The following is a 12,614-nucleotide window of genomic DNA, read 5'->3' as shown; positions in this document are numbered from 1 at the left end:
TGTGATGAGAAAAAAAGTTGACACATCCAATACTTATTTTCCCCACTGTATCTGTTCAAACCCAATTATCCCTTTTAGATACATGAGAATTTAATGCACCAGTCATGTTTGCACAGGATTAAGCTTTTGTTGATGTTGAATGTATGAGCAGTCTTCCCAGCGTGTTAAAGTCTCTAAATCCAGACCCAGCTCTACTCAAAATGATATCAGCTATAACAGAAAGCAAGGAATAGAAAACAGCGTGTGATCAAGGAGTGAGTTCCCAAAAATATGCATTTCCAATGCGTCATGTGTACCAATGCATTTACCTCCACAGTGAGAGCAGTCACAGCAGTGGAGTTGAGTGTGGGATCCTGTTGGTGCTTCTTGTAAACCAGTCTATAATGGGAAATGAGACCGTTGGGCTGCTGAGGTTCTCCCCATTTTAGCTGGACAGAATATGCACCTGTGATGGAGCACAGCAAGCAAGGATATCCCAGTCATTCACACATTGATAATGCAGAGTGGAGGTCATATGTCACTGTGAACTCACCTGTGGGTGTAACAGTTGGAGAGGCCATGTCCTGTGGTTCTGCCTGTAATGTCTGAGCTACAGCCCACTGGCTCAGGACAGAGCCTTTGGAGTTGTGGGCACGAAGCCTGTACTGAAAGTAGCTGAAGGGTTGTAAGGCTGGGCTTGCGTCAACAAATTCAAGAGGCCCACTGGTCCAGATAAAAACCAGAAGCTCCTCCTCTGTTCCCACCGGACGCCTTAAAAAAATGATACTGGATCAGAGCTCAATTCATTATGACATGCACAAAATAATGTTCTGAAGACATGTTTGATTCTTTATAAAACAAACTTTGAAACTAAATTAATAAAATAAAAAATACATCACATTGAAATCATAACATTAGGTGTACGGAAACCTTGCTTTGTAAAATACTTGTACCGCAGTGTTATAAGGAAAGCAAAATGTATCATAAAAGCCTACTCTTAGCACTTTTTGTACTTAAAGTTTATAGATATCTTAAGTGTGTGTGTGTGTGTATTCTACATTTCTTAACATTTATGTAATTAGGACATAATAAAGACATAAGACAGACTAGACTTAAACCAAATCAAAAACTCTAAAGTTTTTCTAAAAAATTATTTAGGTAGTCTCGAAAAACCTGGAAAGAAGCACACTAAGTTTGAAGTGAACTTGAATAAAAAATGTAACATCACGTCTTAACCATCATGTGTAAGTCAGTGGCTGATGCAAGTACCCTGATGTCTTGGTAAGCCCTGCTGTCTGTGATTACGTGGGGCTTTCAGGTGCGAGTTTGAGAGACAGACAGAGAGATTTTCTGTTTTTATACCAGTCCCTGTCTGCCTGAGTCTGAGCATGCCAGGTGTGTCAGAGCGTGTGTGTGTGTGTGTGTGTGTGTGAACTGCTATGCTAATGTGTGTTTCCTGAGGACTTAAAGGGCTTAGTCTGGTCTGACCCTGCATACAGATCACACACTCTGGTCAACAAGCAGACCACGACCTTCAGCATGCATTAATACAAGCATGCAGGTACGCACACACACACACACGTAGATGGAGAGCAGACATTTGTCTGAAATAACGATTTAAACTTTGACAGTTTTTGTTTTGAAGTTTGGGATTTGTTTTTGACACACAATGTATATGATATACTATATCTGTGCAAAAATCACTGAACAGCAATGTATTATGAGAATGCAAACACGCTGTGGTCTCATGGTACAAAAAGGTGGAAACATCTTTTTAGTGCTCTTTTTGTTCCTGCAGTGTGTCAGTGTCATCTTCATTTGAAACAATGTCTCATAATCTGAAGCCTGAGGGAGAAAAAGGTCTTTGTTTATGGCTTAAAGCAAATGTGAGAAACTAGCACTGTACATCTCACAATGCATGTCATCACAAGAGCACCAAAGATAGACCAGAAAACGTGCAGCCTTCTCTTTTTGAACTTGTTTGAATGAGTCAGAGTTTGGTGATAAGAAAGAAATATGTGTCAGTAGAAGGGTCCAGAATGACACATATGATCATGCAGGTCTGTCTCTCAGTTATAGTGTGTATTCCACATTAACATTTATAAATATATTTTGTACATCTGTGTTCTGGGTAAGTTACCTGTAAACATGGTATGATGTAATAAGTCCATTGGCTTTTTTGGGGGCTGACCAGTGGATCTCTAGGACATTGGCCCCAGCAGCCTTTATTGTGGGGGGCGGCAGATCTTCTGGGGTTGCCTCAAGAGTCCTGACATGTACACCCTCTCCCACACCACAGCCATCTGCAAGAATGAATTCATAGGCAGTTTGTTACTTTGCATCTACTTGGACACATCTACAAGTTTTCTTCAGTGAGCTCTACAATGAAAAGTCTGAGCAAAAGAATGAATGCATATTAACCATTGCTCAGAACAAGTTTCTATATGATAAACTTTCATCAGGTGTTTGTGAACAAGATTTGTTTCATTTTTTTTTGTGGTGGATCACTAATTGACGAAGACTGAATTAAGTGTAATCAATACCTACCATTTTGACAGGCCTGCACTCTGACGTTGTAGGTGGTGAATGGCTCGAGACTTGTGACAGTAAGGTGCAAACGTTGTCCAGCGTGACGACTCAAAGCTCTGTCACTTCCTGGGTTCAACAGGATGTTGTAGTTTACAGGCTGTCTGCTGATGAACTGAGCTGAAGGGACAAAAAAAAAGAATAGAATAGAACTTTATTGTCATTGTGACAATTGGAAGGAAAAGTCAGAACATACTTCTAGATAAAAACAGCCAGCATTACTTTTAAGCAACTTGCAGGTAATTACAACATCAGCAAACGGGAAGATATAGCAACTACTTGGTACTATTTGGTAAAGTCACAAGACAGAGCAGAAGATAGAGGAAAATATTATCGAATACAAGAGAACACCATGACTTCATGGAAACTAATAGTGAGCTTAGCAGTGATAATATCCAACAGTTAGCTGCTGTGATGTTAGCATGCAGGTATGTTGTTTGCCTTTGAAATACAGCCTGAAATATCGTCCCCTTCCCTCCAAATACAGAAACATGCATGCACTGGAGAGTTTTCTGGGTGGGTAGGGGAATGTGCTGCTTGCTGTGACAGGAGCACCAGCAGAAAGTGAAGGAAGCAAAACTCAAAAGGGACTTACATCCTGATGTCCTAAAACATTTAAATTAGTGCTGTCAGGCGATTAAAAAAATAATCTAATTAATTACAGGACTTGTAATTAATTAATCTAATTAATCACATTTTAATCTCATATCTGCTTAAGGTCCCAAAATAAAGAATTTGAATTCCAGGACATTAAAATTACATTAAAAGACATTTAAAAATAAGGTGGGAATATATACAACACATTTTTAGGTACCCTGATGCATAAGGAACACATGAAAAAGTTTTATGGTTCTATCGTTACAAAATCTACATATTCCTGCCCCTGTGATAAGCTGATTTCATTTTAAGGACGGTTTTTGCTTCTGTCACATTTTTACTCGATGTTGACTCGATTTTCACAGCAGTATAAAATTCGATACTTCTATGAGGTCAGGAGAACCAGGGCCAAAAAACTGTGAGGAACTATATACAAAACACTTAATTCATGTCTGGGATCAAAGAAAAGTGAAGTATTTTCAGTTTAACATGCTCTGAACACACAAACTGTTTCTGATTGGTGCAGAGCAGCCCCAAGCTAAAACATGACACCAGGAAGATGGAAGGAAATTTTCAAAGAATTCTTTAGATTTAAATACAGATACATATCGATCATTCAGGGCTTGTTTAATGCAGTAAAGAGTGTATAATTATCTGTTTTTTACAGAATTGACCTAGAGCAAACGGTTGATTCTCTGCAGATTTTCAAAAAGGACGTGTGAATAAACGAGATGTGGACGGCAGTCACAAATCACTCTCGCTTCCCTCCCTCCTGTTTAAAGCATGTTGCTGACGTCATGTGTGATACATTCAGGGACCGTCGGAAATTTGAAAATCTGACGAGAACACCTCTTTTTTCAAGTAGGACACACGGTTTGTAAATGCCAGACATTTAAAAATAAGTGCGTCTTTGGACGCCCAGTGGGTTTGGGCTCCAGATTAATCTGCGTACATTTTTATAACCCGTTAATTTGCGGTACTTAATTAATCTAATTAATGCGTTACAATGACAGCCCTAATTTAAATGATAATTTGCACTCACGATCTAGTCATTTCATACATCTCACATGCAAAAACCCGCAACATATTGAGTATATTTGATGTGTCTCTCACCTCTATCTGCACATTATATAGTTTTGGCTTTGAAGTTGCCTTTACCAAGCCTTGGAACCAGACAAAAACCTCATGAATACACTGCATGGCAAAAAAAAAATTCACCACCTGGATTCAACTAAACAAATAGGTACAAGCCTCCTTTTGGATAATGACTGCATGGGTTATTATCTTTCAGCTGGCAAAAAGTTATCTCCCAAGATGACAATGCCAGGATTCATCAGGCTCAAATTGTGAAAGAGTGGTTCAGGGAGCATGAGACATCATTTTCACACATGGATTGGCCACCACAGGGTCCAGACCTTAACTGCACTGAGAATTTTTGGGATGTGCTGGAGAAGGCTTTGCGCAGCGGTCAGACTCTACCATCATCAATGAAAGATCTTGGTGAAAAATTGATGCAACACTGGATGGAAAAAAATCTTGGAAAACTGCAGAAACTTATTGAAACAATGCCACAGCAAATACGTGCTGCAGTCAAAGCTAAAGGTGGTCCAACAAAATAAAAGGGTGTGTGACCCTTTTTTTGGGGGGCCAGGCAGTGTATATACAAACGGTAACACCCATCTACCCCACGCACACACCTTAACTTTGTTAATATTTTGACTGGAGGTTTTTCCATAATTCAGGCCAACTGTATTGTGATGGGTTATTCAACATTCATGAACTCTGGATATCTCGAGAACGAACTGATTACCAGACAAATGAAAGACTTCAATTATTCACCCCCGACTCGCATATGCACACACACACAGGCACAGATACAGACAGACACACACACACACACACACACACTCACAGATATAGACACACACACACACACATTACATCAGACTTGAGCCCATGGAGCGTTTACTTGGGCACACTTTGGAAACTTTAACATGCTTTCAAACAGTAAACCAACACACACAAAGACACACACACAGAGACGCAAGCACTCAAGTAAAACCCTTCTCTCTTGGATCAAAATGTCCCTCAGCTGCAGTGTGGTATCTAAGTTTTACTTTGTGTAACCAGTGGGCAGATTTTTTCCTCACACATGCACGCACTCATTTTCAAAATCTCTCTTTCCCCCCACACACACACGCACACATTCATGCACAGGAACACAAACACCAAAAGGAGTTGATCCAACAGTAAATATTTTTTGATGGCCGTAAGTCAGTGCTTTTTCAGTCAACGTATGCATATGAGCATGTACACACACACACACACACACACACACACATACACAGAATCAAAGAGCCTAGTACACACACATTTCTGCAAACACACACACACACACACACGAAAGTCGAAAACAGTCCAGACTCTGGGCTCAGGGAGTTAACCAAGCGTGAGAACCCAGCCGATATTTCCTCACCTTTAAAATCAGCCTGTAATGACGATAGAATAGGCCTGCCTATGGAAATGTCTCCACTCTGATGTGCACACACACACACACACACATGCACACATAAAAAATATGCATGCACAGTCACACAAGTCTAAAGCTGCATGCATCAACACAAATATACAGAAACAAAACACACACTCTCACGCAGGCACCAAAGTGAAGTGTCTCTGCTAGTTGGCCCTATAAGCAGTTTCTGAGATGGGAAATCAGCCTAATGAAGGAGTAATAGTCAATGATAGATGGGTTAGGGCAGACAATCACTGCCCCATAAGCAGCCCAGAGTGTATGCTCATGTAAGCCTCTTTGTGTGATTGTGTGTGTGTGTCCAGGTCCTGAGAGGCCAGAAGGTGAATAGAAAACTAGTCAGGGCTCTGTTTCAGTCTGACCCCACTCTTTGTCTCTTTGGATCGAGAAAAACAGGGATTCACAAATCTGAAAAACTCCGCCTGGTCAGTTTAGGGTGGTGAGTACATATATTTTTTATTGTTCATGATTCAGTGAATGTGTCAACATCAGTGGTTTGCCCTGACAAACAGTTAAATTATGTGTAAAATATTTCTTGTAAAAACATTTCTGTTCAGAATAACAGTGTGGTAGGAGAGTGTTGATATCATCACATGTGTCACATCTTATTTCAGATTTGTTTCATCTCAAGAAAAAACGGAAAAAAAATAAATGAATTGGTTATACAAGTTACTTGTAGCTAGTCTCTGTGACCCACTAGTTTCTGAAGAAGTAAAATGAAGCCTTACGAGGTGGTCATTTAAGCAACAACACACCCACCAGTGAGCCGAATGATTTATATACCTAATTCTGCTAATTGATGCATAGCCTTGATGAAAGCAAATGAGTCATGCAAAAATAAAACCCTCTTAAAAGTTGTAATGATACAAAAATTATAATACAGAAAGCAAAAACTTTTTTGTACCAGGTTACAAACATGTTTCATGTTTATACTGCCTCTGACTGAGACTTCTCTGCTGTTGGAGTCAGCACCCAGTGGACACTTAAGGGACTAATGTTTTTTATTACTTTGGCTGTGTTGACTTTATTTTTCTATCACCTGAGGCTGCTTCTTGCTTCTACCACTGCCACAGGCTGGTATCCAACACAGGCTACACTCTCAGTGAACACATGTTCACTGTGCTGCCATGAAAGTATTGAGGGGATAAAACCAAAGCGCTATTTCCTAAAAACAAAATTAAAATTGTTTATTTTTTTAGAGTTGGAGAATAACTATTTCAAAGTTTTGTTTAAATAGCATCAGCGTTTCTTAAATTAGACAAATAAATAAATAAATGAATGTCAACTATGTGACTTTTGAGGTCAAGCATGTTCTTTGTTTGACTAAATTTGTTTTTAACCTAAGCTTCAATTAAAATACAACCCTGATTCAAATGAATTATCTTAGACTTTGAGCAGACAGCAGATAAACAAACATAAAAAAGTAAATGTTATCAACACAAACCAAATTTAACATCATTATCTATAACGCTCCTTGGTGGAAGCGGAATACTTTCCATATTAAATGATGATCTACCATCCATCCACCTACTCACCAGGAGGGGTCCAGGCCAGAGAGATGGAGTGGGGGCCTGAGACGGTCACACTGTGAGGAGGCTGGATCCCAGTGGGGCAGGAGACTGGCATTTGTATAACATGTTTGTCACTCACACCTGTTCCACCTCCTGAACTGGCCTCTAGCTCGTACACGTACCTATGAAATAGGGAGGTGAAGAAGAGTGAGGACACCAGGGGCTCAGAGAGATGACAGAATGAGGGAGAATGGAGGAGGGGTTTGTGAAAAAAGTGTTTGAGAGCAATTTCACCACCGCATGCTGTAAATACTTCAGACACTGGTGTTACTACTTTCTGTGCTCAACTGTCAAACTGTGGAGGATCAATTCCCCAAATCCTTAAATTTTTGACTTTCCAAGTTAAAACTGTGTCTCATTAAATCATGTCTATTTGTCTTCAAACGCTGTATTTTTTAAATGTATGTGCATTTGTGTGTACATGTAGGTGTGTAAGCTCAATCACCTGAGGTCCACTGCTTTCCCTTTCTCCCTGAACACTTTCTCTTCTCTCTTTCATCCTCTCTCCAGCCACTCCTGTCCCACTCTCCTCCTCTCTCCTCCATGACATCATAAGATAGATTTCCCTTTTAAGAGCGAGTGGCTGGCTGGTGCTAAAGCTTACATTAGCTGTGTAAGTGGGCCACCAGTTAACATTAAACAGCTTTAATTTGCTATAAACTCCAGCACACATGCATTAATAGGCGGTGGTGTTGGGTTATTGTTTCTGGGCAGAGCATTTTAAACAGAAGGCCATTAGCACCTCTGGAGTGGGTTAGAATACAGTCAAGAAAAGGTATTAAAACTACTCATACGTTACCATCAGAGACAGACGCAGACAACAAATCATAAATACAACAAATATGGAGAAAGTGAGAAAAAAGTCGTGGGAGGTGGAGAGAAAGGCTTCAGAGGGAGGGATGATTTCCAACACTTCATCACAGGAAGATATTTACTTAAATGTAAACGCCGCCCTGGGATATCAAAAGTAAAATTGTGTGTGTGGGTAATCAGTGGGGCATTTGAGTCTGTTTGACTGTGGATGTGTGCGTGGCAGTGTGTTTGCCTCTGTGTGTGTGTGTGTGTGTGTGTCCTGCGGGGCCAGCCAGAGGGAATAGGTTAATTCTCTCGTCATCTTAGACACTTCCTGGGCTGCCGCAGCAAAGTGACAGCTAATCAACATTGTCATAAATAATCAATGGCCACTTTGAGCAGTCTCACGCACAGACACGTGCACACACAGAAAGGCATGTGTAGGTAACACACACACATGGGCAAAATACACACACAAGTGTGCCTGGATAATGGGGCTGGTGCTCCCTGTGTAATTCTTGGCGCAGGGCTAAATTGGGAAAAGAAGGAAAAGGAGAAAGGGAATGAGGTAAGAGGGCAGGGATGGGAGGAGAGGGGGTGAGAAGAAGCAGGAGAAGTGAATAGGAAAGGAGACAAGTGATGAGAAGAGAAGGGCCGGGACGGGAATGCCTTCTGGCAGACTATCTGGAATTAGGGAAAATTAAACGTCACACACACATACAGTCCTATCTTCCCTCCTCCTTCCTTTCTCTTTCTCTTTCTCACACATATAGAGGAGATTGGCGAACTGCAGGGTGTTATCCCTGGAATTCTATTTGGGGCAGGGAGGAAATGTCTCGGGGGAGCGAAGGCAGAGGGGGGAGAGACGGAGACAGGAGAGAGGGAGACAGGAGAGAAGAGGACAGGGAGGGAGAGGTGGCATCATTTTACACTCCCATAATTAAAACAAACAAAATAAAACACCATGGAAAAAACACACAGATTAATAAAGGTTAAATGAAAATAAACAGATAAATAAAATCTACGCTTCAGTGCCGTGTGCAAGCAAAACCCAGATCTGATTTGTGATTTTAATGTGTGTATGTGAGCGTGTGTGAAGTAATGTTTGCGTCTGTCATTGGCATGTCAAATGTTTGCTCATTAAATACACAAACAGACATATACAGAGAGCAGTCCTTAGAGAGAGACAAAGAGACATGGATGGGATGATAGCAGGGCTTTAAAAACAGGGTGACCCCGATATAAACGCACGTACATCCACTCGCTTTAAAAACAAATGAAACCGCAACGAAGGATTCGTTATGAAGCTTCATGATGAGTTTGTTTACATGTGTGTGGTTTCTAAGTGAGCACACATACCTACATATGTTTACAGTCATGTCTGTGTGTGGAGTATGTTGGTGCATGCTCTGTACCTGTGGTTTGGCAGGAGTCCAGTGTCAGTATAATTCTGGTCACGATGGCCTCCTGTAAAAATGTTGTGACCGTCTCTGTTCAGTCTGTACTGGGAAATGTGTCCATTGGGCTGGGATGGCTGATCCCAGTACAGCTCCACAGCAGATGTGTTGATCATCAGATGCCTGGGTCTCGACCATACACCTTGAGATGTAAAGAAAACAAGAGAAGCAGGTAGGCGTTTCATTTTTGAACATCTGTCAAATGTCCTTTTCGTTTGGTATTTTCTAAAGAAAACACAATTGTATCACCTTGTGAAAACTAGAGACTTAATCACTTCTGAGCAGATGAAAAGCTAATGTAAACTTCTGTTTATATGAACTTTGTACCGCTAATCATGTTTTATTTGCTGGTTAACACCACCAGTGTTTCAGAGAATACACAATATCATTGAATTTTACACTGACTTTTTAAAAAGGTAAGTTTTTTTCATGATATTTATTCAGGCTGGGAGGAGAACAATAAACACACAAGACAAGATAATTTTAAAAACAGAATAATGAACACTTAACTCAAATTTAGAAGAACTTAAAAGTAAAAAGTAATTAATATCACAAAGAAACAAACATGGCATTAAAGTTTGTGCCTCTGTTTGAGCAGTACCCATAAAATATAAAACATCAAATTAAAGTTTAATTTAAGTTTCCATTAACAAGTTGGTGGTTCTTTTTGTTGTTGCTGTTGTTTTGTTTTCCCTGGTTGTTTTGTTTGTTTGTTTTTCTTTCTCTTTAATTATTTATTTTTTTGTTTTTATTTGTTCTTTTCCCTTTGATTTTCTTTTTTTTTTACTTTTTGATTATGTTCACATGTTTGAAATAAAGCATTCATTCATTCATGACAGGCTGTTCAATGTCTCTAAGATGTAATGAGTAGGTTGACATTCCCCATACAGTTTGTATGTAGTTAACAATGAAAGACACACACGAGTCAAGGAGTGGAGAAAAAAATAAGGGCTGAAAATGGAGGAATTGGAAGTATGTAATGGAAATGGATATGTGTAGCTGAGGGAAACACGAGGATTAAAAAGGCAAACAGAGTAGACAAATAACAGTTTATGTTAAAAAGGAGAACAAGGAGAGATCCACAGTAGGTTTTGTGAGGTGGAGAGTAAAGATGAAAAGAAGCGGAGAAGAAAAAAGACAAAACAGATGAAGCCATGTTGTCAGAGACGAGAGAAACGAGAAAGCAGTTGAAAAGAGGAAGAATGAAGTTCATGAGGAGAGCATTTCCACCATCAACAGGTTATTTAGTCAGGTGGGGGTGGGGGATGTGAGCGAGAGAAGAGAGCTGATGGGTAGCAGGATGTAACGCAGAGACCAAAGGGGGACTACAGACGGGTGCTGGGTGGGGAGAATTCAGAACAGGAGAGCAGTGAGAGGAGAAGAGACCAGAGCAGAAAGGATAAAAGAAATTCATCTCTCTAAGAAAAAAAATCACTGCACTTAAGACATGAGGAAATATCAATTAAAACATATGTAACAATGATAAAACAATGCACAAATACAAGCTCTATTTTTAAAATGTTAATACACTTCAGACAAGAAATACCTTTTGATCTGCAATCAGTCAAATATAAAGGTTGTGAAATTAAAACTATTAGAAATGTTACAGTATCCAATTAACCCCTAAATATTTCTGCACTTTAGCTTTAAATAATATTTTCATCTATGCTTTTAAAATGTGTTATTTTTCTTGCCCTAGTTAGAAGTGAAATTTAAAAACAGCTCTGTATACATTTCTATTGCTGTCTTTAGCTTGTTTTCAATTGTCCCTAACCTTATATCTGACAGATGAACAGAATGTTTTAAATTACATTAAATGAAACAAGCTATTTATTTCTGAAGTGTGTGTGTGTGTGTGTGTGTGTGTGTATGTGTGTGTACCAGCAGGGGAAGCCTGAAGGGTGTGTCCAGTTGAAGGCGTGCTGGCCCCACATCCGACAGCTGTGCAGGCCACCAGCACAAAACTGTAGTTTGTGTACGGCTTCAAACCTGTGACACACAAATATATACACATTTAAATAAAAACATAAATTGATAAAAAGAATTCCAAAAAAAGATAAATCTCAAATAAAAAAATAAAGAACATTTGGAATTGAATTTAAGACTTGATTTATTACATTCTGATAACTTTAAACAGTGTGGGTAAGTTAAAAAAAAAAAAGATATCTGATCAGGGACGAACAAAATAAAGTATCAGGGTAAAGGTGAGAAAATAAAAGGAGTAAATGTAAACCGGTCTGAATCACTCGCTATAGCGCCCCTCTCCCTCCTTCTTCCCTTTCTCCCTCTCTATCCATTTCACCCTCCCTGCCTCTGTTCTTTCCACAGTCTCTCAACGGATGGATCCATATCTGTCGGTGTTAAATTATGCATGCCATAACTCAATAATGAAACAACGTAAAGATGGGCAGCCGCGGAACTGACATGGGATAGGACCGGTCCAACGCTGTAATGTCATCAGCTTTTGATCTATGATAATTATGATACCTCGGTATGCGTTTAGGCTACAGCGTCCAGACATGATTTATTTATAGGCACCTGCTATGCAGTCTAAAAGAAATCACACAGCCTCTGAGTGGTCCTTTAACTGCAACCACAGGAAATCCGTTTGTGGGTTTATATCAAACCTTTGATCGTGAAGTTTAAAATGTAGAAGATGCTGAAAATCCCACGTGCCTGAACAAAGTTACACTTGAGAGAGAAACACTGTCAGGTGATTGACGAGCTTTGTTTCCGTCAGATATATTTTCTGCCTGGTTCTTGATGTGAGGCGGATGGAGGAGGATGAATGGATGGATGCAAATCTTTAATGTTGTCATGGGGATCGACTGGATGTTTTATGGTCATTCACTTAGCTGACACCGTACAACAGCGAACAAATCAAATTCAGGGGGAAGATGAAAGAACTGAAATGACTTTATTTCAAAGGGATGAGTGCAAAAACAGGCTTTGGCATTGCATAATGCAGAGAGTTAAATTTTCATTTCTGCCTTTATTAGGAGCAGTGCATATCGTAACAGTTTTGATTTATGATGTAAAAAATAATAATATGTTTGAATACTCAGAGATACTCAGTTTATTCTTTCCACAGCTTCTCAC

General features: G+C 39.7%; 1 protein-coding gene across 1 annotated transcript in view; it reads right to left on the bottom strand.

The window, feature by feature from the left end:
- Window positions 1-12,614, bottom strand: part of ush2a (Usher syndrome 2A (autosomal recessive, mild)) — a 207,317-nt gene that overhangs the window by 31,332 nt on the left and 163,371 nt on the right. The window contains exons 68-74 of the mRNA XM_074666066.1: window positions 11,397-11,504; window positions 9,474-9,657; window positions 7,231-7,388; window positions 2,527-2,685; window positions 2,120-2,282; window positions 533-750; window positions 309-445 (exon numbers count right to left, since the gene is read on the bottom strand). Of these exons, the coding sequence (XP_074522167.1) occupies window positions 309-445; window positions 533-750; window positions 2,120-2,282; window positions 2,527-2,685; window positions 7,231-7,388; window positions 9,474-9,657; window positions 11,397-11,504 (1,127 nt within the window). The remainder of the gene's footprint in view (window positions 1-308; window positions 446-532; window positions 751-2,119; window positions 2,283-2,526; window positions 2,686-7,230; window positions 7,389-9,473; window positions 9,658-11,396; window positions 11,505-12,614) is intronic.

This window comes from Halichoeres trimaculatus, unplaced genomic scaffold (assembly GCF_033239565.1).
Source record: "Halichoeres trimaculatus isolate MK-OKI-2021-1 unplaced genomic scaffold, fHalTri1.1 fHalTri1_scaffold_3, whole genome shotgun sequence".
NCBI classification, from domain to species: Eukaryota; Metazoa; Chordata; class Actinopteri; order Labriformes; family Labridae; genus Halichoeres; species Halichoeres trimaculatus.
The sequence above is the reverse complement of the archived record's forward strand: the minus strand, read 5'-3'. Positions and strand labels throughout refer to the sequence as shown.